The 22,543-nt window shown below is 41.9% G+C and overlaps 1 protein-coding gene across 2 annotated transcripts in view; it reads right to left on the bottom strand.

The window, feature by feature from the left end:
• Positions 1 to 18,351, bottom strand: part of RLF (RLF zinc finger) — a 52,131-nt gene extending 33,780 nt beyond the window's left edge. Inside the window, exons 1-3 of one of the 2 annotated variants that reach the window (XM_074894174.1) lie at positions 18,149 to 18,351; positions 12,627 to 12,781; positions 6,835 to 6,916 (exon numbers count right to left, since the gene is read on the bottom strand). In XM_074894174.1, the coding sequence (XP_074750275.1) occupies positions 6,835 to 6,916; positions 12,627 to 12,781; positions 18,149 to 18,301 (390 nt within the window). In that variant the 5' untranslated portion in view covers positions 18,302 to 18,351. Of the gene's footprint in view, positions 1 to 6,834; positions 6,917 to 12,626; positions 12,782 to 18,148 lie in introns of those variants that run through there. The other variant, XM_074894175.1, reaches the window with a different exon arrangement.
• Between the last annotated feature and the right edge of the window lie 4,192 nt (positions 18,352 to 22,543).

The following is a 22,543-nucleotide window of genomic DNA, read 5'->3' as shown; positions in this document are numbered from 1 at the left end:
TTCTGAGCTGGCTTTATCTTTGCTATGCTCCCCAGGAGGTAGTTGGAGCTGGACTCTCTGTCTAGTGAGTGAGTCAACAGACAAGTCACAAAGGGAAATTCTGTACAGGGGGGAGGGGTGTGTGTATCAATGTTTAAATACCCTCACTTTGAAAGGACTACCCAAAGTTTGTGCAATCTCCATTCTTACAGACACTTAAAACTTGGTGGGGCAGGATCCTAAGCAACCTGATTCAAGATAGCCCTTACTCTGAGTGAACAGGTGGATCAGATAACTTCAGCTACCTTCCAGCTCCAGCTACCTCATGACTCTTCCACAATAGTCTGCATATTCAATGCAGTCCGAGGACTGCATATTCAGAGGATTACCGGACATACTGAAAGCACACTTAGTGGGAGTCAGTGCTTCTGCCCTACACTAGTTCTTCTCTGACTGCAAGAACAAAACCAAACATCAGAAGTGAACACACATTAGGAGTTCTTTCCAAACGCAGAACTATAGTGCAGACTTCCACCTTCTAAGGAGCACTAAAGTTGAAAGCCTCATAGCTGAATGCAACAATCAAGCAGTTTTGATAACTTCAATCATCTCATCTTCCTTAGCAATGCCCAAGATTTTCTGTAAATATTGCCTCAATGGTGATTTTATTTTTAGATAACTGCTGTAACTGTTCCAACTCTTAGTTCCTAGCATACTTGCTAAGTACAAACAATTATTAAAGGACTAAGCTACTTCTAAAAATTATTATAAAGAAAGTGAAACTAGCAAGTGAGCTATCGGTGAGACCACCTCAAAATCAGTTGTTGGTATCAGTAGAAGAGTTGGTGCTGATTTGCAGATGCAAAGACAGCCAAGTATGAGGCTTAGAATGATGAGCTACACAGGAGTTACAACACACAAAGGTTTCAGGCTGTATTTAAGCATTTGAAAACAGCACTTAAGCAACCCTTATGCTTACACAGCTGTTCTCCTCTCAAGTCTTTCCTTCCTGTGCAAGCTGGATCAGGAAACTAAATTCAACAGAAAGAGCCTCAGGGGAGGAGTGTAAGTTTTTTGTTTCGTTTTTAAAAATTAAAGCATGATAATTTCCCCACTTTACACACAGCTAAATGGCATGCCAGTAGAATCAGGCAGGTGAATGACAGACTTAATGCTTAAGTCTGTGCTGCTGCCAAAAGATGCTCAAGTTATAGCCTCAGGACAGCTTTAAAAATGTCAGTGGGAAACAACAAACTGATCTAAATTTAGATCTATGAAGTATGTAACCACAGTCTGGAGTTTCTGAAAGTGGCAGTTACGATCATATAGAAAGTCTATGTATGTAATTTTATCCTCAGACTTGGGTGATTAAGAAAACAGTTACGGGTGTGCAGGTTGAAGGGATACTGTATCTTACCCACAAAATAAATACAAGCCCATTTTGACAACCCCTACTTTTGACCTCTCTCAACTGTACAGCACACACATTAAGTTTTTTCAACACAGTAAGTTGCCAAAACATCCATTGTGCATTCCCCTACCATATACTAACATTACAGCTTTAACCTCTATCAGTCTCAAGTGTAGAACAGGTCAAAGACCAAGTCCAAAAACCCATCAGCATTTAACAGCAGCCTATGACTTCGAATTTCACCTGGAAGACTGAACTCAATGAACTTTACTGAGCTCACAACAACAGCCGAATCAGAAGAGTTCTTGTTATCAGAAGACCTTTGGTAATCTGCCTACACTTCCTTTGAGGGTACTGTTTATATGTTCAGATTATTCACAAAGAGCTTCAACAAAGCATTAATATCAATAAAAAATTAACAATCTTACTGCAAGTCTTGAGAATTTATACCACTTCCTGGCATCATTTGAATAAAAGCATATAACTTGGACATTCCCAGCTCTTACTGTTGAGGAATAATTTAACAAACATGAGACAAAGCATTACCTCTTAAATTATCAGTGCCTTACTGTACTTAAATGTACTGCAGTACTGCAAGAGCTTTAAGGAAGCCACAGAGAGCTCTGAGCAGGTATTACATATAGCGGTGTCACCCAAATATCTGTTCTAGCAACTTCAAGATATTTATTAGTGAAGAAGATTGAACTACAAACAGGATTTTCAGCTCTGTGCAGTTCTGAAGGGCAGAGAGAGGGAAACACCTCGTTGTATGAATTCACCCTCTGTATTGATAGGGCAGGGTTATACCCATCCTGGCCCCAGCAAGCACTTGCCAATCAACAAGTGCCAAAGACCACACATTACACTGGCTGAGATTCATTGCCTCTTAGTGACACTTATCCCAAGTCCCTCTGCTGCTGAGCTGCATGTTCTGAGGAGGTAGAAGCCACTGCCTCAGAGAAAGACAAAACAGACCATTTATCTGCTGCCACCAACAGAATGACATAGCTGTGAGGAACTGAAGGAATTAACAGGTCAAACATTCAACAACACGAAAAGCCTCAAGGACAAATTGTGGCCTTTGTGGTTGGTCTGAGGAATGAATTATCTGCCTAGGGAAGCGCAGAGTGTATTGAAGGGTGCACAGCTCCACTCCCTTGCAGTTTTATAGCCAAATTCCTTAGATAAGCCTTGAAGCAGGGAGGCATAGACGGAGTAAAACCATATGTTTGGGTTAATGTCTGCACCTTAATTTACGACTATAGCCTCGAAGAAGAGCTAAAAGACTGATAAGAGATAAATAACCAGCACCAGATGGACCTAAGCAAAAAAATGAGGAAAAAAAAAGGGGAGGAGGGCAAGCATGACCACCAAACCCATGCTCCACCTTTTTTCCTTGTCTCTCATGGAAAGGAGTTCATGGAATACCTGCCTCTCTTGATCTAGTATGCTAATCAGCTGATAAGATGAACTTAGAAGGCTGCAGAAAACTTTGCTGGGTGTGCACCCACTACTCAAGATTACCAGACGTGAGACAACACTGGAACCTGGAGTGGTGATACAGATTTGACTCTTCCTCTCCTTTCTCTTCCCCCTTTTTTTTTTTCTTACAGATTTGTAAAAGACGACATTGCTTACTATCCTTTTCCAAGTTTAAGCTATTTCTACCACAAGTAAAACATTTTAAGTGTTTGTCTGGTGTTGTTTCACCTTAGTTTAACCTGAGCAGATCACAGAATCTTTACAACTCTCCTGGCCATAACAGTAGCTGACAAAAATTAATCATCAAAGTTTGGACAAGGGTGAGGTACTACTACTGAAAAGACTGCCACTCCTCAGATTATGACATTCAGTGATCCAGACATCCAATGTAAATAATGTTTTCCCAACAGCCACTCTTCCCCGCTGTGAGGGCTTTGGGATGCAGTACCGAGCTAGCAGAGCCCAGTTCAGTTTTGAGGATCGTTCACATTTCAGCACCTTTGCATTAAGGGCTGAAAGAATAACTTTAGAAGGTGAGAAAAAAGAGGCCTATTATACATGTCACCTGATTTGCTGGGTCAGCACTGTGTTTGAGATTGAGGGTATCAATACTGAAATATCAAATATGAAATTCACCAACAGATGTAGCATAAGTAACTAACTACTGACAAGACACTTCTATTCTAGATGCTTAGCTAAACCTTTTCTTATTGGACCTGGTGAAGAATTATTAAGGGAAAATTTTTGATTATTAATGGAAATATTTACAAAAATCTACTACGAATACTTCAAAAGTCTTTGAAGAAACCTAATGCAAAATTTAAGTATACAGATCTCATTAAGTTAAGACAACACCATAAATAGGTCCTTAAGAGAGGGACACAAAGCATTTCATTCTAGATGAAGTCAGGAAAGGATAATATAGTAAGAGCCTATGGACAAAGTTAAAGAGAAAACACAATCCTTTGAACAGTTACTGAAGATACCAGGATTTTTCAGTGCTGGCAATCAGCAACTACTACAGTGTCACAAAAGTTTTTGTTTTATGCACATCCTCAATACATAACTTCTCTAAAGAAAGCATTTATGCTCTTTGTAAGGCTTGAAGGGAACACTGTTCCATAATCTGTATTCAATTCCCATGACAATACATCTCTGCCTCCACTAAAACAACCTTTGAATGCACTGTTTTATCTTCCTTAACTGGCCAGATGACATCCATCCCCACAGTACCTCTCCACTGAGTTCATCCCCCAGATTAATTGAGTTTGCCTGTAACAAGGGTCCCATTGTAATTCTGCCCCAATCCTTTCACTCGTATTTTACAGCACTTCCCCACCTGCATCCACATCCTTTTGCGTGTTGACACTCTATAAAATCTGTGCTGAGACTTCTGCCATACAATCTCACAACTTGTTTTCATTTTGCACAGGCTGCCTCTGGTCTTGCTTAGAGATAAGGAAAACTGCACTCATGGGGGACTGCAGGGTATAACTACTGTTAGAACAAACAGGTTCAGACACCAAATAAATCTTCTGATAGCATTTTGTATATAAGCTTGATGTCAGTGACACTCCATTTTCAGTTTCAGAAAAGTCCCTACACCTTGCTGCTCTGAAATGCAAGCCCTTAAATTTTCACCCCAGGAGTGAAAAAGGTATTTGAAGTTTCACTGACTCTCACTACCTATGCAGATTGTTACAGAGCAACAATTAATGCAGGCAGATCTGAAAGAAATACTTCTGTCCCACATTTGCTGCAACCACCAGTTACATTTGGAGTTATATTCCTCATCAGCCACACTTACCCCTTTTGTTAGGAAAGGAATAAGCACACTCACATCTGTCAATCTGGGGCATGTGCGAATATATAATTTTGCGGTGCTTTGCTACTGGATTTGCCTGGAGATTGGTGCATTAACATCATCACAGACTTTAAATGTACAAGTCCTGACATGAGAGCCTACAAGTGATTCCTGTCTAAAGGTCTATACTGCCCTCTGTACGACTGCATACTCCTCCTCTGTTACCCTCCTCTTCTCTGATGAAGAGTGGATTCCTATTGTATTCCAGGGCAGGGTACGAACATTCTCATTCTTGTATTTTTGCAAGAGTGCTACTTCAAAATCTCATTAAAAGCACCTGTTTGTAAAAGTCCACAAACCCGTTCAGCAAGGTTTCAGAGTACTACCATGTTTAATAAGCTTTGCCCAAATCTTTGAATGTTTGAACTATGGGAAGCATTAGATGAGTGCTAAACTTGGATGCCAGTTTCAAAACGCCAAGTATATTACTACACCTGGCAGTGCAGTAATCATCTTGAATTTTCCCTTAGTTCTAAAAGTTGACATGAGATATCTGGGCTTGTGTCACTCTTCTACCCCTGGAATTTAACAGTTCCCTTCCAACATACTCAGCCTGAATAAAGTAATTTCATCTGACTAAAAACTTGCGCTCTGTTGACAGTAGTATCAAAGCTCAATCACTTGCTTCAGAAACCTAGAAACACATGCTTGTTAGATCACAGAAATGATTCTCCTTGGTAACAACAATTCTCCTTGCAGATCCCTCCAGTGAAAAGCTAGTCATTCTTAGAGCTGCTTTATAGCTCTGCTATAAGGGGAAAAAGCCTATATATGCCCTCCCATACTCTGAATATGAGAGAACATCTTGTTTCAGGTCTAGGCCATCTCAGATACAAACTTACTGTATGCCTTTTAGTGTATGACAAGCTCATAAAGCTGAGGGAAGAGCTTATCACTATGTTTCAGTATTTAAAGGGTGGCTACAAAGAAAATGGAGATTCCCTTTTTACAAGGAGTCACATTGAAAGGACAAGGGCTAATGAATACAAGTTACTCCTGGGGACATTCCAATTGGCACAAGAGGAAAGTTTTTCACAATGAGAACAATCAGCCACTGGAATAATTCCCCAGGGAAGTGGTAGATTCCCCAACATTGGGCACTGCTAAGATTTAGCTGGACAGGGTGCTGGGCCATCTTGTCTAGACCGTGCTTTTGCCAAGAAAGGTTGGACCAGACTTGAGGTCGCTTCCAACCTGGGATTCTATGAGTCACTCCTCTTTATCCAATGATGACTGGTTAATGAATTTAAGGGCTACCCTGGAAACTGTACGTTTCAACTTCTTCGATCAGCCCAAACACAAAAGACGAACCTGTGGCTCACTACCCTTATTTGGGGCATCCCCACAAATGAATGGGTTGGGAAAATAGACCTAACCTCTGCAACACCATGACTAATAGCTACAGACTACGTCTAATAGATGGCATAGCTGGGAATTGTCAAAATAAACTGATATACCTTCAAACTTGGTTCTGGAGTGCTGCAATGTCCATTATAATCTGCCATAGTCAGTAAGGGATTCACAGGACTATGTACCAGCACTCAAACTAAAGGACAAATCTTTGACACCACTAAGACCATAGGATCAAAACTGTACCTACTGCACTTCTTTCTACTACCAAGCACATGCCACACTCAGAAGAAACACTTCTAGGAATCATCTGGACTAAAGACCTGTCCTACTATTTTCATCCCCCTCAAATCAGGTATAGACACTAACTTGCCACTCAGATCTCAACAAAAGCTTTTTTAGTTGTCTTCAAAGTAATACCTCAGAGCTGTTACACCACTCCATCTAACTCAATCTTTCTCTCACACAAATCATTAGATAGATCAAGATCTGCTGCAGTTCTCTTGCCGTAGTTGCCATTGGTTGTGTAGTTATAAATCTGTTGTTGGGCCTAAGGCTGCCAATACTGTTGTTGCAGTCAGCCTTCTGCTGCTCAGAAACTCTCATTGCCTGGATAACAGCAATGCAGGACAGGTGCAATTCAGGGGAAGGTAGAAGAAGAGGAGCACAACAGCAGTTTGGTTTTGGTTTTTTTGTTTGGCTTTTTTTAAAAAAAAGTAAATTGAAAAGAGAAATTCAGAACACTTACCTGTATGGACTGATGGAATCCTAACCACACCTCATGCGGCAATTCACTTTCAGGAACTGAAAGCAGTAGCTCAAAACAACTCCTGGAAAAGTAAGAGGCAAGTAAGCAAGCTACCTGAACACACTCTTGTTGTTACGTTAAATAACATTTGCGGCACATATTACTTATCATTCAGATAAGAAATCACAATAGCATTGAAACATGTTGGACTGCACAGATCAGTTAAGTTCAAATTCCAAAAACAGAAAGGGGGGAAAGCAAAACCTACTTGATATTCCCCCATTTAGACCATCAGGTCAATGTTATCCCCTTTCAGAAACAAAAAGGATACAACTGAATGTATTTAGCACTTCCATCTAATTTCAGGAAAAAGTCTTGAAGAACAACAATCACTGTTTTCTAGGAGACAAAGCAATGGCAGGGGCTATCCAAGCTGGTACAGGACATACAACTGCTGCACAGAACAATCTGACCTAATCAAACTAAATGTGTTAACTGTGACACTGTCTAGATATTCACAAGATTTATGCACAGCAAAAACATTCTCATGACAATATAAGGTAAGAAAACTGGTCTAAGACTCCACATACAATAAATATACTGAATAATTGCTATAAACTACACCTACATTGTTACACAGTTCCACCTCATGCTATTCTTTCTTCAAAACCTCCACTCCTGAATATTAAATAGCAGAACGACAGGACAACACATGCAGTCATAGATAGAAGAGCTGAGTTTGGGGAAGGGGAAAAGGAAGAGATGAGCGTAAAGCAAACTTGAGTTTCAAAACTGCTTAGTACCCAAATAGAATGGCTTTCCTTTCCCTCTTCCTCCTGACTTTTGACAAATACATTGAACAGTTACCTGCAAAATGCTGTGCCTAATCAGTCTTTAGCCAGACTCAGTAGTCACATGCATAAACAAGATCAAATGGACAAATACTGAATTAACATCTAGCCATTCTTTTCACATTTCAGAAGTTTGCCTTCACTGCCCAAACCTGTTCCTTTAAATAGATTTCTATTAGACAGGCAGAAAATATGATAGCCTTCATTGAGTCATTCAGTAATTATTCACATCAGACACTAGAATGTCAGTCATTACTATGCCCACGAAAAAGCAGGCAATAGGATCACCAGATCTGTCATAGGTCACAATATTATAAAATAATCAGGACTTTTCCCTTGTACTCAAGCTTGGCAATACAAATTAATCCCCTAGTCCAAACGTAGTAACCACCTGGGTCTTGACTAGACTATCAAAAACAACTTCACAAAGGCTCACAGCAGCTGAACTCTATTTTAACATAAAAAAACCCACAAAAACCACACCAACTAAAAACATCTCTAGGTATGTGTCCAATTTACATGCATGTCATACAGAGACTCTTTTCATCAAAGAAAATATTTGCAAACTTCATGGACAATGTGCTTTTGAAAAGTCTTTTAATGTACACCTCATTTTCAGACTTGAAGTCAACCAATCCTGTCTACTTCCACTCTTAATTCCTGGAAATATTTTTTCTAGAATATTACTTTTTCATACATGCCATATTGGTTACATAAAATATCAGGTTTAAACAAAATGGCAAAGCAAGGTTTCATAAATAATTTTTATGTACTTAACCCCTGGGGTACTACTTGGACAGTGAAAAAAATCTGAAATTAGATTTTCAAAGCATTGCGTATACAGAGTGAGATGACAGTCTATGAGGACAAGAGGGCTGAATTTATGCCTCAAGAGTTATTGTCTGTTGCAGTGACACAGGACTGAGCTGAACCAAGAACTGAAAATTCTTTTGTTGTGAGTCCTTAAGTCTTCCTCAGGATCCTAACATCAAGCACTCTAGTTTGGAAATCCTAAGAAATCTGGAGCTCTGGGTGTATAAGCCACCACATAAAACAACTTACAGCACAACTGCAAAACTAACATCCAGGATATTCCAATTACAATTTCCTTGCCAGAAAAATAATTAGAATTCTAAGCTACTTGCCTAAGTTTTTGCTGTAAGAACTGACTCAAACACATAGCTACATAAAGACTAGCCAGCCTTCCCTACTGGCAAGGGTGAGGAATGGCCATTTAGCTTAATTCTTCCTTTTGGTCCTTATTATACAATACATCAAAATGCACCTCTATCCCTGAAAGTCCATTTCCTTCTTTATTGTAATGGAACTAAATGGAATTTAGGTATCATTGCCAAGGCCACAAATCAAAATACCAGGATCACGTCATGAAGTCAAGTCTTTCCACCCAGCTCTACCAGTACCACCACAACATCTACCTACACAAAACTAAATTCCAAATTTTAGCCAAATTTTTGCAAATAAAATGTAATGGGTGCTTGAATGATTCCACTACTAAAAAAAACCCATTCATCTCAAAACACTCAACTTCAGAATATATTTTAGAAGGCCTCCTAGGTTTGAATTTCTTTATTTTGGAAGGAATAACTTTAGGCAAGAATCAACACATTATTTGCATATAATTATTCTGTAATCACTTTATATCTCATTCATTTATTTTAAGACAAACTTTAAAAAGTAAATTTAAAAAACTTTAAGAATTGTGTTAATCTTTAGATTGTATTAGAAAACTTTTCTTATCTTAAGCTTCTGAGAGTTAAAAAGATGACTAATTATACATCAGATGATCAACAGGAATAGTTCACTTGTCGCCAGGAATTACCCTGCATTTGTTAAGAACTGAGTTAGCTCTTAATGACAGCAGAGTGGTAAATGCAAGTTAGTGAATCAAACTACAACAGCTTATTAGGTTGAGAAATGCTTTCTCAGACAGAGCAGTGAATCGTCACATGTACCTCCTCACAGAGGTGTTACAGAAAGCAAGCACTCTTCCTGAAAGCAATGTGTTAGACTCAGTAGGTACAACCAGTCAGTGAGATACAGCTCAAGAAGTTCAAGATAGACTGGTCTTATCAGTTGAAACCAGTTTTGCAACTTAGACAAGATGACATTCAGATCTCCTTTTTCTTTTTATGGTTGAAAAAGCATAAGAACACCTCCAAGATGTAGAAATGGTAAACTCCTTTTCAAACCAGTGCCATTACAGCAAAGAGGAAAAAGTAGAAAGCAGTCAAATATTAGCTACTGGCAAACAATGTGAACTAGGAACAAGTCTTGCTACTTTTTAAAAGTTTAATCTATTAATCTTAGGACCATATAAACAATTTTCATATGGAAGTAAAATCTTCATACTGATGGTAACATGAATGGCATCTTCCCCCTCACACAGTATCCTCAGAGAAAGAGTACTCACAGAAGCTTGATAGAACAATCAGCTTCAGGGGCTTCCTAAGATTCATGAAGATAGACAGCTAACCAAATCTCAGTGAAAGACAGACACCTTTGATATGGCTAATTCTTCATGAATTCTTCTATAGAGGCAACACCTTTGGTATAGTAATATTGGAGGGTAAGGGGAACGTGTTGTGCTTTGTGCCTGTAGAAGCAAGCAGTGTTGAGTTCTACTTGACCAAAGCAGGCATGGCCCTTCACGGCCATGGCCAGAGAGAACATCCCCATTCCCCCACAATCATTTGCCAAATCTGTAAACCGCAAGAGCAATCACTTCAAGCTTTCCTTTTATTTCCTAAGGCTAGACAGTGAACCAACAAGGTCTCACACTGCAACGGTTTCTCATGGGGGGTACAGTTTCTCTGGCATGTCAGGTGTACTGTGAACACGCAGCTGACCTGCTCAGGTGGCAGGGAAAGCCACGCTATATGGAGTTTTGCTGTTACTGGCTCACCCTGCTGAGGATTCTTTGCCCCTTCTCCAGGAGGGATGTTGGAAGGGAAGGAGGATTTCAATACTAAGTAGAGCACTTCTGCTTCAGAACAGGAACTGCTTATTTCAGTTCTCATCAGGGTTCAAGTCTGAAAATACACAGCATGTATAACAGCTGTGGGTAACCCACTGTCTCCCCAAAAATTACAGTTACAGGGGACAGTACACTTTCATGTCCCTGTACAGTCCTCCTCCGTTATGGAACTTAACTTTTGTATTTAATTCCCTGTTCTAACTTCTCTCTCCCTCCCTTGGAAACTCTTATGTTAAAGAAAAATGTGGGAGAATTGAGTTAGGTATGCTATTTACCTCATCCTATCTGTGACATCACTCATTGTTTTTCTCATTCTTTAGATACCTCTCAAATGTAATCATAACAAGAACAGGGGAGATTGCAGCAAGTCAGCCTCTCTACTGTCCCACCACAAAGTTTTCTGAATATACAAGCAACAGCAAACAAACTCCTCGTACTGAAAGATGGAAGAAAACAGCAGAAGCAGAATATTCTGATTTTTCTCAATAGAAAAGCCATTTTGACACAGAATTGGGATTCCTGCCCTGAAGTATGTAACAGTGGCAAAATATATAGAAAGTACTCCAAGTATGGATGACCTGCATACAAAGACACTGAAAGACAAACTTTTTAAGCAACATGAGTAGGAAACAGCAGAATACATAAGCTAATTAATGATAATACAATGAAGAAGAGAATACTCTATCCATAGAGGGACAGTCTGCAAAAGCAAATAAGATATTTTGCCAAAAATATGTGTTATGTACCAGGTAAATGATTTAGCAGTTTAAGCGTTCAGTTTCCATATTAAGAAGTTAAGACAGACTTTTCCTGATGTCATATGTTTTCCCTTCTTGACAGAAGGTTAAAAAAAGAAAAAAGAAAAAAAGTCACTTCACATATTTCTCAAATCCAAAAAAAAAATTTCAAGGCATCACATGGAGATATCTGGTTCTGAGCAGTTGATTTACATTGCAAGTTAGTACATTACAAAAAAAGCATCTGACCAAGGACTTAATTGCAAACCCCTTCTTGAAAAGAACACTTGACTCCAAACCACAAAGCAAGGAAGCTACTGATAAAAAATAGCCCACTGAAAAACTGCCACAGAATTACTTCTATTCTATGATGATATCCATATTCAAGGACCTAGATCGTCACCCTTCCCCCTCGAATGAAACATTACCAGCAAGGAATGACCAGCGCATCAAGTTATCCTTCTCAGGCTAAGGGTAGTAACTGATTATACTCCAATGTCTGTGAAAGCCCTCAGGCTTCACTCTTCAATTACAAATAGCTGCTTTGCACTTAAAACAGACTTTGAGGAACTACAAGTTATTCCAACTTAGCTGATGGACTATAAAACAGTTCTCTCTTTTGTTCAAAAATTGCTGTGCTTTAAGTCACCTCTACAGATGCTTGTCAAAGAGCTCAGGTTGAAGTACTCTGGTTTGCTATCCTACAGCAACAGCCCACACGAAAAAAGATTGCCATGAATATAAAACAGCTTATCCTTTTCAGAAAGGGAGTGTTCAGAACTACCTTGCATTACTTACAGGTGAGAGGACACACCAAAGCAGCAACTGCAGAGCAAGTGATACATGTTTATCAATCCATGCATGAACATCTAATATTAAAGCTTCTGTTTAATGAGGACCACACTAAGCTTCTTCTACAGAAAATAATAATTTTCAGAATGTTTAAGAAAGAACAGAACCTTCCCAATACCTGCACGATTATCCAACTACAGAAGAACAAAGCCTTACCGCTTATTCACATTAATTAACAAAATGCTCAAGTACACTTTTGTGGTATAATTAAAAGAGTACTAAACACATTTACTAGATAATAAATCATCAATACAGTTGTCAAATTAAGCATTATACCATTTCAACAACTTGCCCTTTCATTTATAAAATACAGGGTTTTAAAAAAAAAAAATATTAATGTACCAACTTAAAACTTACAGCACTAGCCTGCCAAGTACCAAAAGAACATCTTCACATTCTGTAGTCAAGTAAGGTCGTGCATTAGCAAAGCTTTGGATGGAGATTCGATATACTTCCAAAAAAGGTAAAATATGTTCCGATGCACCCCGACTGCCAGCATACTGAAGTAGCGTCTGAAAGAAAATAAATTATCATTAGAAGTTCCCATAACACAGTTTTGTCTAAAAAACAAATATCAATATGCAATATCAAGCATATACCATGGAAGTGAGAAGTTTTTACTCTGAAGGAGATTTAAAAATGGTAGCTTTTTTCCTCAACAGAAGTTCTCCCTTTTATTAAAAAATATTTTCATGTATTTTATTATTTTGATAAATTTATCAGAATTGCTACTGGGGAGCAAGCTAGATGCAATTGGCAGAAACATGAACTGTTAAATTAAAAATTCAGGGAGAAGTTCTGCACTCTGCTTCTTTTGTCCAACTGCCATGTAGACAGAACCACATATGTAACACTGGAATCTTTATTACTAGTGAGAATGCAGGAAAATAGGCAAAAAGTTCAAGATTAAGAACAGTATTCCAGCTGTAGTATTTTAAAGATACATGCATTACCCATACACCAAACATGATGGTATTAGAAGGGGCTACAAAACCCAGATCAGACCGTTACGCAGTCATTTTTCAAATGCAAAATTACTCTAGATTTTATAACTTGACCATAGCAATCCTACATTATCCAGGCACAGTACTGCAGAAGCAAAGTAAAATCTAGCCAGTTTTAAGAGAAATCAAAATAAGTTTCAGAAATCAACACAGGCACAACAGTAGTATCTCCCAACCTTTTAAAAACTTCACTATGCTACCATGTTATTTTCCTACAGGTTATAAAGTAATACTGAGAGCAAGCGGGGCACTGAACTAAGGACACCGTAGCTCTACGTAGAGCTTGCTTCACAAGTAACATCCCTTCTTTGTATGCACGCCCTCCTACAACTCCAGACCAGTCATGTTTGTGCTCTTACCAGTTACAATCCCTCTCTCATGTTGCACCCTCCCTAGACCAAACAAGGTACCAATCTTGATTAAGGCCCACTGCGAAGAAAACAAAAACCAATGAAAAAGATTGCTTTGTGAAACTCTGAGGGCCAAGACTGTATGGAAAAAAAGTTCAGAGCACCCCACCCTATAATTCAATAGAAGCCAAAATGTCCTACAAGGATGATCAGATGATATCAGGATTCAAATCACTTCAAGTTGGAACTCTGAGACAACCAATTTATTTTAATACCTTAAACACATAATCATATCAGATTATGACTGGAAGGAGGACACTGCTGAAGAGACCCTATGAGGAGCTTACTAAACCCAAGTGCAGTCATTATAATGGCCAGAAACTTTTAAGATGAAGCCTAACTTCCAACACAGCAAGAAATAAGTGGCCAGCTACACGCTATTTTGTGGACTGTCCAGTGTTATGTCAATGATCTAACTACACAATACTAGTCCTAGGGAAAAAAAAAAAAAGCAGACATCCACTAAACTGGCACAACAATGTGTGATATTTAAGGGAAAAAAAAATCTATAAAAAAATACATCTAAGAATCAATAAAAATCAAGACCATTTCATAGATTATTCTCCCAGAATTCAGTATCAGTAATGTAACTCCTAGGTGAATCAAAGTTACAAACTCTCCAAAAAACCACACAATATTAATAAAGACATAAGGGGGGTGTGGAAGGGAAGATTGGAAGTTTACAGAAATCATCCTTAAACACAGCAGATCATTATCAGAAAGATCATTATCAGAAGCAATGAATGACTAACCAGTCTAAATGCTTCTCTAACAGATTAATGAAGGATTTGAGAACATAACTCAAATTATATATGGCATTAGAAGCATTAAATTACATTCAAAGGCTGTCAAGCTGCAATCCCTGGAGATGCTCAATCGATGACTATCAAAGTCATCTGTTTAGTAAACCCAGCAGTAACACTATCATTATAGTGACTACAGAAATAGAAGATCAAACATGCAAATCTCCAAACTTTTCTAAAAACATATCTATTAAAACCAATCTATTTAAAAAGACAAATTTAGTACTCAATTATTTTGACAAACACTTAGATAAACTACCTGGTTTGTGCAAACCATAAAACATGGTGGAATATTTCTTAAGATTAAGTAAACTTATTTAATCTTAACTTTAAAAAAAAAAGTAGAAAACACTGCACCCTTGCCTGAGTGCAATCCTAGCGTTGAGATCAAAGTCCTTCAGCTAGTACTAACAACTCATCAAGCAGCCGTTAATCAGAAATTTGTCCCCAAATAGATGAGCAATGATGGTTTCAGCATATAAGACAGATTCAAGGCAAGAGACTTATTAATAACTTGAATTCAAGAGATATGTATTTTTGAACATTATTATGCTATCAGTATTAGCATACTGACAAATAAGCAAAACACAGTATTACAGAGGCTCTTAAATGCCCTTCTGCTGTTTCACAAGCAATATACGCAGAAGTTTTAGTATCCACTAGAGACTTTTTCTGGCAGTCTATATACAAGGTAAAATTTGACATATTTTTAACTTGTCAGAAATATGTAATCTACATGCTTAACAAACAGTCAAGTAACAATTTTATAAGCAATTACCACCTTACAGTCTAGTTACCTGAAGAGATTATTCAAATCTTTTAGTCTGGTTAACACACATCCATTTACACTTTATTCTGTCCTCCTTCCTCTGACTGCAGTAACACATCTAACTGGCGTGGGGTGAGAAGAGCAGAGGCCACGCACATCTACCTGCTGTGTAACCTACAGACCAGCCTCAGTCCTCAACACTGCGTAGATTCCCGTGTGCAGCAATGCTGGAATACCTGCTTAGCTGCATTTCCTCGGAAGCATCAATTTTTTGCTCAGAACCAACTTAAACATGTCCAAGTCACCTGACCTGTTATTACAGCTTTAAGTCTCTCTAAGAAAAATCTTCCAGTTTTTTTGACTGACAGTCCTCAACTGTGTCACCTTTAATAATTCCAGGAAGCCAACAGGTGCTGGGTATTGGCAGATGGGATGCTCTGATGTCCTACCACCTCTGCTTCACTGGTGACTGTTCTTCATATTTACAACAGCGCAACCTCAAACACACACACACTGTTCATTCCAGTTGGCTGTTTGCATATATATCAAGCTCCCCAACAGACATGTTTTTTCTAAGGTGAATATGCAAAGCATTCACACTTGTACAATATAAAGTTGCAGAGTCAATCCACTATTTAGGCTTCATGAATTTCTTTATTGTGTTATCCTGGACACCAATCTTAATCCCCTGCTCAAAAATGGGGAGCTTCAAGGAAATCACACACAACAGCATCACTTCCAGGAAGAGCTACTGGAAAGCTCCACACGGCAGCACAAGTTTACATGCAGTAAAACACAGCATCCAGACAGCTCAAAGCACAGGAAAGCTACTGATTTGGTCCACAGTTTGTTGTGTCCCAACAGCCTCAGCAACTTTCACGGCGAAACAGAGCATCTTTCAGCACCGTGTCACAGATGTACACACAGGATGGCAAATCCAGCGCTGCCCTAAAACATTTCAGTTACCTTCATTGCAGTCAATTCCCAATATTTAAGGCCAGTTAAATTCAGCTTCTTCCTAGGCATGTTCTGCTGTAGCTTAATAAGCTTGTGACAGGATATCAGCGGTATCAAGTCGTTAATAAAAAAAATTAAGTTGAGCTCCTTAAATTTCACTTAGGGGTAGACCTTAAATTATTTTTAAGTTTTATCGCTCAAACTCTGTGTAACATTCACAAACATCCCCATTCAGAAGGAGAAAGCAAGATGTAAAATCATATTCTAACCAGTGGTTTGCCTGCACAATGACATCACAAACTCATACTCCGCTGAAGTTGCTGCATGACAGACTAGCACTTTCATGTTTTCTACTGTAGCTCTTGGTATACAGTCATGACAATCACAAGTCTCACAAACTGATGGCAACCCAAGAAAGATCTTTTACATTTTCATCTGTACTATCACAGTGTTCTAAAACAAAATTCCATTCAATGACACCACAAAGATCTAGAGAGGTCTACATTTTTTGTGGGATGGGGTTTAGAGGGTTTTTTTGTTTGGCTTTTAGACAACAGAACAGTCTTCCATCAAATTTCTCTGATCAAGTACCTCTAAAGCTTTATCTGCACCAAACTAATCTGGGTGACTGGACATCTACATATTCTGATCATCTTAACAACCTCTACTAAATGTTACCTTAATATTTGTTTCAATGTTCTGATGCAATGAATGACACTAGTAACAATTTTAGCAAAACCTGAAACATGAAGGAAAGTATCACACTGGGCTCTGTGTAAATGCAAGGTCACAGATCTTAACAGTCTGCTGAACTTGGGACATACATAACAGCATGAACCAGCAGCATCCTGCAGTTGGAGAAGCCAGAGTTTTGAAACCTAACAAATAAACTTCTGTTGTTTCAGTAAGTGATGAGCTAAGCATCCTCCCAGAATGGTATGGCAAAGTACACAACCTGTGGACGTAAAATGGAAGACTGTGAAGGCTAATATCATTTATCTATAATGAATCAGTAGGAATTTTTGTCTCATTTGGCATCCAATTTTTCAATTCACCATTCAAATACAGCTGAGGTATGGTTAAACTATCTTGTAAACCAGATTTTTTTATTTTTATTTTTTCTTTTAGAGACCACAATCTCTTCAGATTCAACAGGGACAGCTCTCCAACCCAGCAACCTAACAACAATTATTCAAGCTTAGAGCTCACAGTTGATGATGCTGTGGGGAAGGAAAAAACTAATTAACCATTGAAAGAGTTTATTTAAAAATAAGTTATCCCCATCACTGTAACTTTAATCAAGTTCAGCTCTTCTTCTGGAAGTTTGTGGCTCGATTCAGGAATTGCTGATCCTTAGCCTGAGCTGCATTAGGCAAGTATTCAAACAAGATCACTGAGCCACAGAAGCTCATTCAGTGACTTAAGCGAACTGCAGGCCTTCACAATCCAGCAAGCGCTGCTTATTCCACGGCAGATCTCGATTAAGGCGGAACACACAGCTCTGATCCCAAGGCAGGTAAAGAACAGAAAAGCAGAGGCCTAGGAACCGAGCCAAGTCCTCACTGAGGAAACGCGGTGGGGCCGGCCTGCCCCAGAAAACCTCCCAAGGGCTACCAGCTGTCCAGGCCCAAGGCGCTGCCAGAGCCGAAAGGCGAGCGGCCCCCTCGGTGTAGCGGGCCCGGCCCCCGACTGGCAGCTGAGCGCCCACGGGGGCACCCCTCGGGCAGGGCGCGCACGTCCCCGCTCAACGGCCGCGCACACCGCCGCGAGCCCCGCGCCGCGGCAGCTCCACAGGAGCGAGCAGAGCCCCCGGAGCGGGAGCCCCTTGCTGCCGGCAGCGCTGGGGGCGCCCCGCGGCGGTTGAGGCCCGCCGGGCCCACCCCAGCAACCCGGCCTGGCAACCCCGCGCCGCGGCCCAGCCCTGCCTGGCCCCTACCTGGCAGAAGCCGCGGCAGTAAGCCCGGGACGAAGCCTCCGACACCTCCTGCTCACGCAGCTCCGTCTGCAGCTGCCAGAGGCGGGCCCGGAGCGCCGCCACGAGCCGCTGCATCTCGGGCCGCGGAGCCGCCTCGGCCTCAGCGTCCGCCATCTGCACCCGGCCCCACTGCGCGTAGGCAAGGATCACGTGACGCGCAGCCACTGACCTCATCGTCCCGGGACGGCGTCACGTGACGCACACGTGACACGGCGCGCGCGTCGCTGTCCGCGCGACCCGCCCTCGGGGGCCGCGCGCGGCCGCCTCCTGCCGAGGGGCGCGACGGGAGCTCGGCGCGTGCGCGCGGGGCCCTGGGGGGCGGGGACGCCCCTCTCCTGCCTCAGCGGTCCTGAGGCCGCCTCAGCGCTCCCGGCCCCGGCCCTGGCCCCGGCCCCGGCCCCGGCTGTCCTGCGCGGGCGGGAGCGCAGGGGAGGAGCGGGGCGGCAGCCGGGCCGGTGTGGGCAGGGCGCGGGCGAGCCCGGCCGTGGCTTGGGCCTGGCTCTCTGCCTGGTCTGTGCCATGGGGCGTCTCCCCAGGCGCTCCAACTGCCCCCGCTGCGGCGCGGAAATGCGGCACCACCCCGGCGGGTGTTGGCCCCGGTTCCTCCGGCGCTTGGGAGAAGGTGACCGAGAGGGGCTGGAAGTTTTCAGCCTGCTGCTGGTCCCAGAACTAGCACCATTAAGTACCCGTGTATTATAAAGCTAATTGCAGAGCAAGATTACCCGAAAAACAATGATGGACGCTCTAGAGAGTCAACTTTTTAACTTAGATTGTGCTTGTTTTAATCTTTTGTTTAAAGGCATGGTGAAAGCAGAACACGTGTGAGTTAAGGAAAGTCCTGGAGGGTCTGATGCCCAGCCAAACACAGGAACCAGGAGAATGGTAAATAATGTTTGCAAAGAACTTGCAAACTGGAGCATGTCCTGTGAAATAAGATGGCACTCCCATGGGCCAGGAAGCTCCGCAGTGCGTTGCCAAGCTCTCTGCCAGAGCAGAAAAACAGGAGGGCAAGGCCAGCAGTGGAGGTCATGAAACTTTACAGGAAGCGATCAGTGCTAGTAAGGCTTGCTTTTACCACATCTGACATTGGAGGGAATCCCTGAAGTCCACTCAGAAATAGAGGCTGAGATGGCACACAGTCATCTGGAGCTTCCAGGCCAGAAATCTGCTGACAGGCCTTTTGGCTTCCTTCATTTGTCTTGCTTAGGAAGGAGAGGAAGTGAAGTTCTAGCTCCTTCTGCAGGGAAAAAAAAAAAAGCCAAACACAAAAACCCCACAACCAAAAACTAACAAATGGAACATTTTCCTTTTGTTTTAGTTTGGGTGTGCTATTTCCTTTTTAGGCCAGGGGCATCTCTGGCTTGCTTACGAGCATATGGTTGGGGGTTTCTACCATCCAATGAGATGGGAATCTCTCTTTTTCCTTTCCATACTCTGCCTAATTGAGCATGAACAGTGAGAGGGAAACATGTCTCTGTCCACCTGGTAAGAGTTACCTGCTTTTTTCCACCTCAGTCTCTGCAAGGCGAATGAGAAAGAGAGAAGAGTAGAGAAATCAGGAAGACCCAGGGTGAATTGGCATGGAACCATTTGGGAAGCTTTCCCTAGTTGCAGGCAAGTTGTACGATTTCAGCTCATAGCTTTGTGGTACAAAGCAAGTGGAACGCTTAACGTTTGGAGAGGTGAGTGAAAACTAAGAGAAGGGTCCTGGGCCAGGAGCCCAAGAAGGTGAGCACGTGGCCAGAGAGGTTATCGTCCTTCCCTCTGACCTTGCTCATGTCCCGCTGTGCTTCCTCTCAGCTGGAAGAGGCAAGGGACATCTCCCAGGCCTTCACTGTCCATGCCAACACCTCTTTTGGCAGTGGGAGGAGGCCAGAATGGATGACTCATGGCAGATCCAAAGTCAATAAAGAGTGACCAGGTCATCAGATCAGTTGGTAGAGCTGGCTGGCTTGTGATGGTCCCTGGGGAATGTTAGTCCTTGGTTTCTTTCTCACCCCATGCTTGGGAGAGAATCACAGCAGCCTGCCAGGCACCTGGGACTCGCTGTTAGCCATAGGCCACCATAGCCTGCTGCCAGGCTCTCTGCATGCCGACAACTCCTGGGCACTGGGGCAGAGCAGCCAGCTGCATTATCGTGCAGGACGTCTGTTAAACGGAGTGCCTGCAGCGAGGAGCCAACGTGAGAGCCAGTATGTAGGGCTTTGAGCCTTGTATGTCTCCAGCAGCTACTAGGAAAGAAGGGAGGAGGACGACAGATCCTTGCAGAAAGGCCTCTTTTCCATCCCTCCTCTCTGGTGTTTTTAACCTTCTCCCCTCTCCCCGGGTCTTGATTCTGCTCTGCTGTTGGAGGGAGGCTGGGGCAGACGAAAGCCTCTTCATTTCATCCTCCAGCAGCAGGACAGAGCACTGAAGACACGTAGAGGGAAAAAGTGGGGATCTGAGTACACCTGCAGGCGAATGGCAGACACTGCACGGCTCGGGCGTGGTGGACGATGGCAGTGTGCGGTTACATGTGTATGGTGTGTGTAACAGAGGTGTTGTACACCTTCAGACGTATATGTTAGTTATGCATGTTTAAATGAACACATATATATGGGTAGATAAAATGCCTGTTTATATTTCTATAAGTGTATGAGAGCCATTGAAGTAGCTGGAAGATAAACCTTTTCCTTTACCCTGGAGAAACATTAAAGGCACCATTGGAAACATTGCTTTCTGTTCTGCTGGCTATTTCACCCCTGCACCCCTCAAAAAAAGCAAGCTAATTTAATTCAGGTTCTTCTAATTCTGCTTCTTGAAACTCAAATTTCAGTATTTTAAAAGTTTTTTAGATATTAAGTAGCTTTTATATATTAGAAAAAAAAAAGAAATGGAAAGTCCGATGACAAGCCTGCTGGCACACGTTATCATTTGGGTGAAGCCATCTGCTGTCTGCATGCAAATATCCTATGCCATAAACCGGATTAAGCCTTGACTGCTGCGATACCCTTTCAAAACTTTAGCCAGAGATCATTTTTAGAGGCAGGGAGGAAAAAAAAAGGTGTCTTGGAACAAGATTTCTGGTGTAATTCTCAAGTATCTTGAAGTTGAGGACTAAGCTATTGGGTGTATCCTCTCTGAAATTTCACTTGGTGGTTTTTTTGATAGTCTCTCTGAGCAGTTTGCATTGAGGTGTTGCATTTGAGAGCTAAGTATTTATATGCTACTGGACGAAATATCTGCTTTCTTGACCCTCTTCACTTACTTGGCTGTTTTCAACTCGCCCACCCCCTCTTTACTCTCTTCCTTTATAAGCTCTGTTTTAACAGGTTACAGCTCAGCCCTTTTGTCCTGCGTTTGAGTCCAGCAGACAGTCCCTGCTTTGGGTGTAATCTTGGTTCCTGCAAGTGCTTCCTCTCCTCTTGCTGCTTCTGCCACCCCATCCCTTAGGCTGTTTCGTTTTTAGTGGCAGCTGATGATAGTCACACATCCCTCTGTCCTGCAGTTCTTGGGGTTGACTTGCTGTCTTGGGATCCCATCATTTTTTCTCCACAAGATTTCTGGAAGGTGCTAAGATTCCCAATTTCAGTGTGGTGCTGTGTTCATGAAGACACCACACCTTTTTTCTTCTCACCCCTGTCTTTTTGTGGTGTAAGTGTGCTCAGTTAATTAAACCTGACCATCCGACTTCTGGACCCCCAGTTTCTGAAGGTGGGACATGGAAATTGAGGTTCCAGGATATGAGCTCTGACTCTTCACTTTGAGATCCATGTAAAAAGTCACAGGGCCCACAAAATTTTGTGCAGTTTTGTTTTTTGCCCACCTGCCTTCATCTGTGAAGGCGCTTCTGATTTCCCTTAGTGCAGAAGGCGACGCAGGCAAAGTTAGTGGCAGTTTCCCATAGTGCAGGGCATATGCAATTGGAGCTGTGAGCTTTGGCGAGGTGCTGCCAAGGCTGGGTGAGGTGAGGGTCAGGAAGCAGGACTTGCAGATACCTGCCCCTGTAGAAGCAAGAGCTCTTTGCAGTGTTACTGGAGAAAATACTGTATGTGTCAGAACAGTAAATTTTGGCAGTATGGTTTTGTCCTGTTATGGAGGAGGCAGGACGAGAGCTGACTTCACCCCGTGGCTAGTGGAGTCCTGGCTGGCTTCTCTGTATTGTTTCTTTGCAGACCTGGCTCCTGACTTCCCAGCTTTAAAAATGACTGCACGTAGGTTCTTTCAGTGCCATAGTGCCTTCTCCCTGGCTCATCGTGCTGGCTGCCTGGGCTAAACTTGAACAAACGCCCTGCTATCGGTGAGCTCTCTGGGATGAGGAAGAGCACAAGAGGAAGCAGAGGCTTAAATGGCAAAGCTGATTCTAAACTTGCTGTT

The sequence above is a fragment of the Strix uralensis genome, chromosome 25, assembly GCF_047716275.1.
Source record: "Strix uralensis isolate ZFMK-TIS-50842 chromosome 25, bStrUra1, whole genome shotgun sequence".
In the NCBI taxonomy this organism is placed as follows: Eukaryota; Metazoa; Chordata; class Aves; order Strigiformes; family Strigidae; genus Strix; species Strix uralensis.
This window is presented reverse-complemented; position numbering and strand designations above follow the sequence as displayed.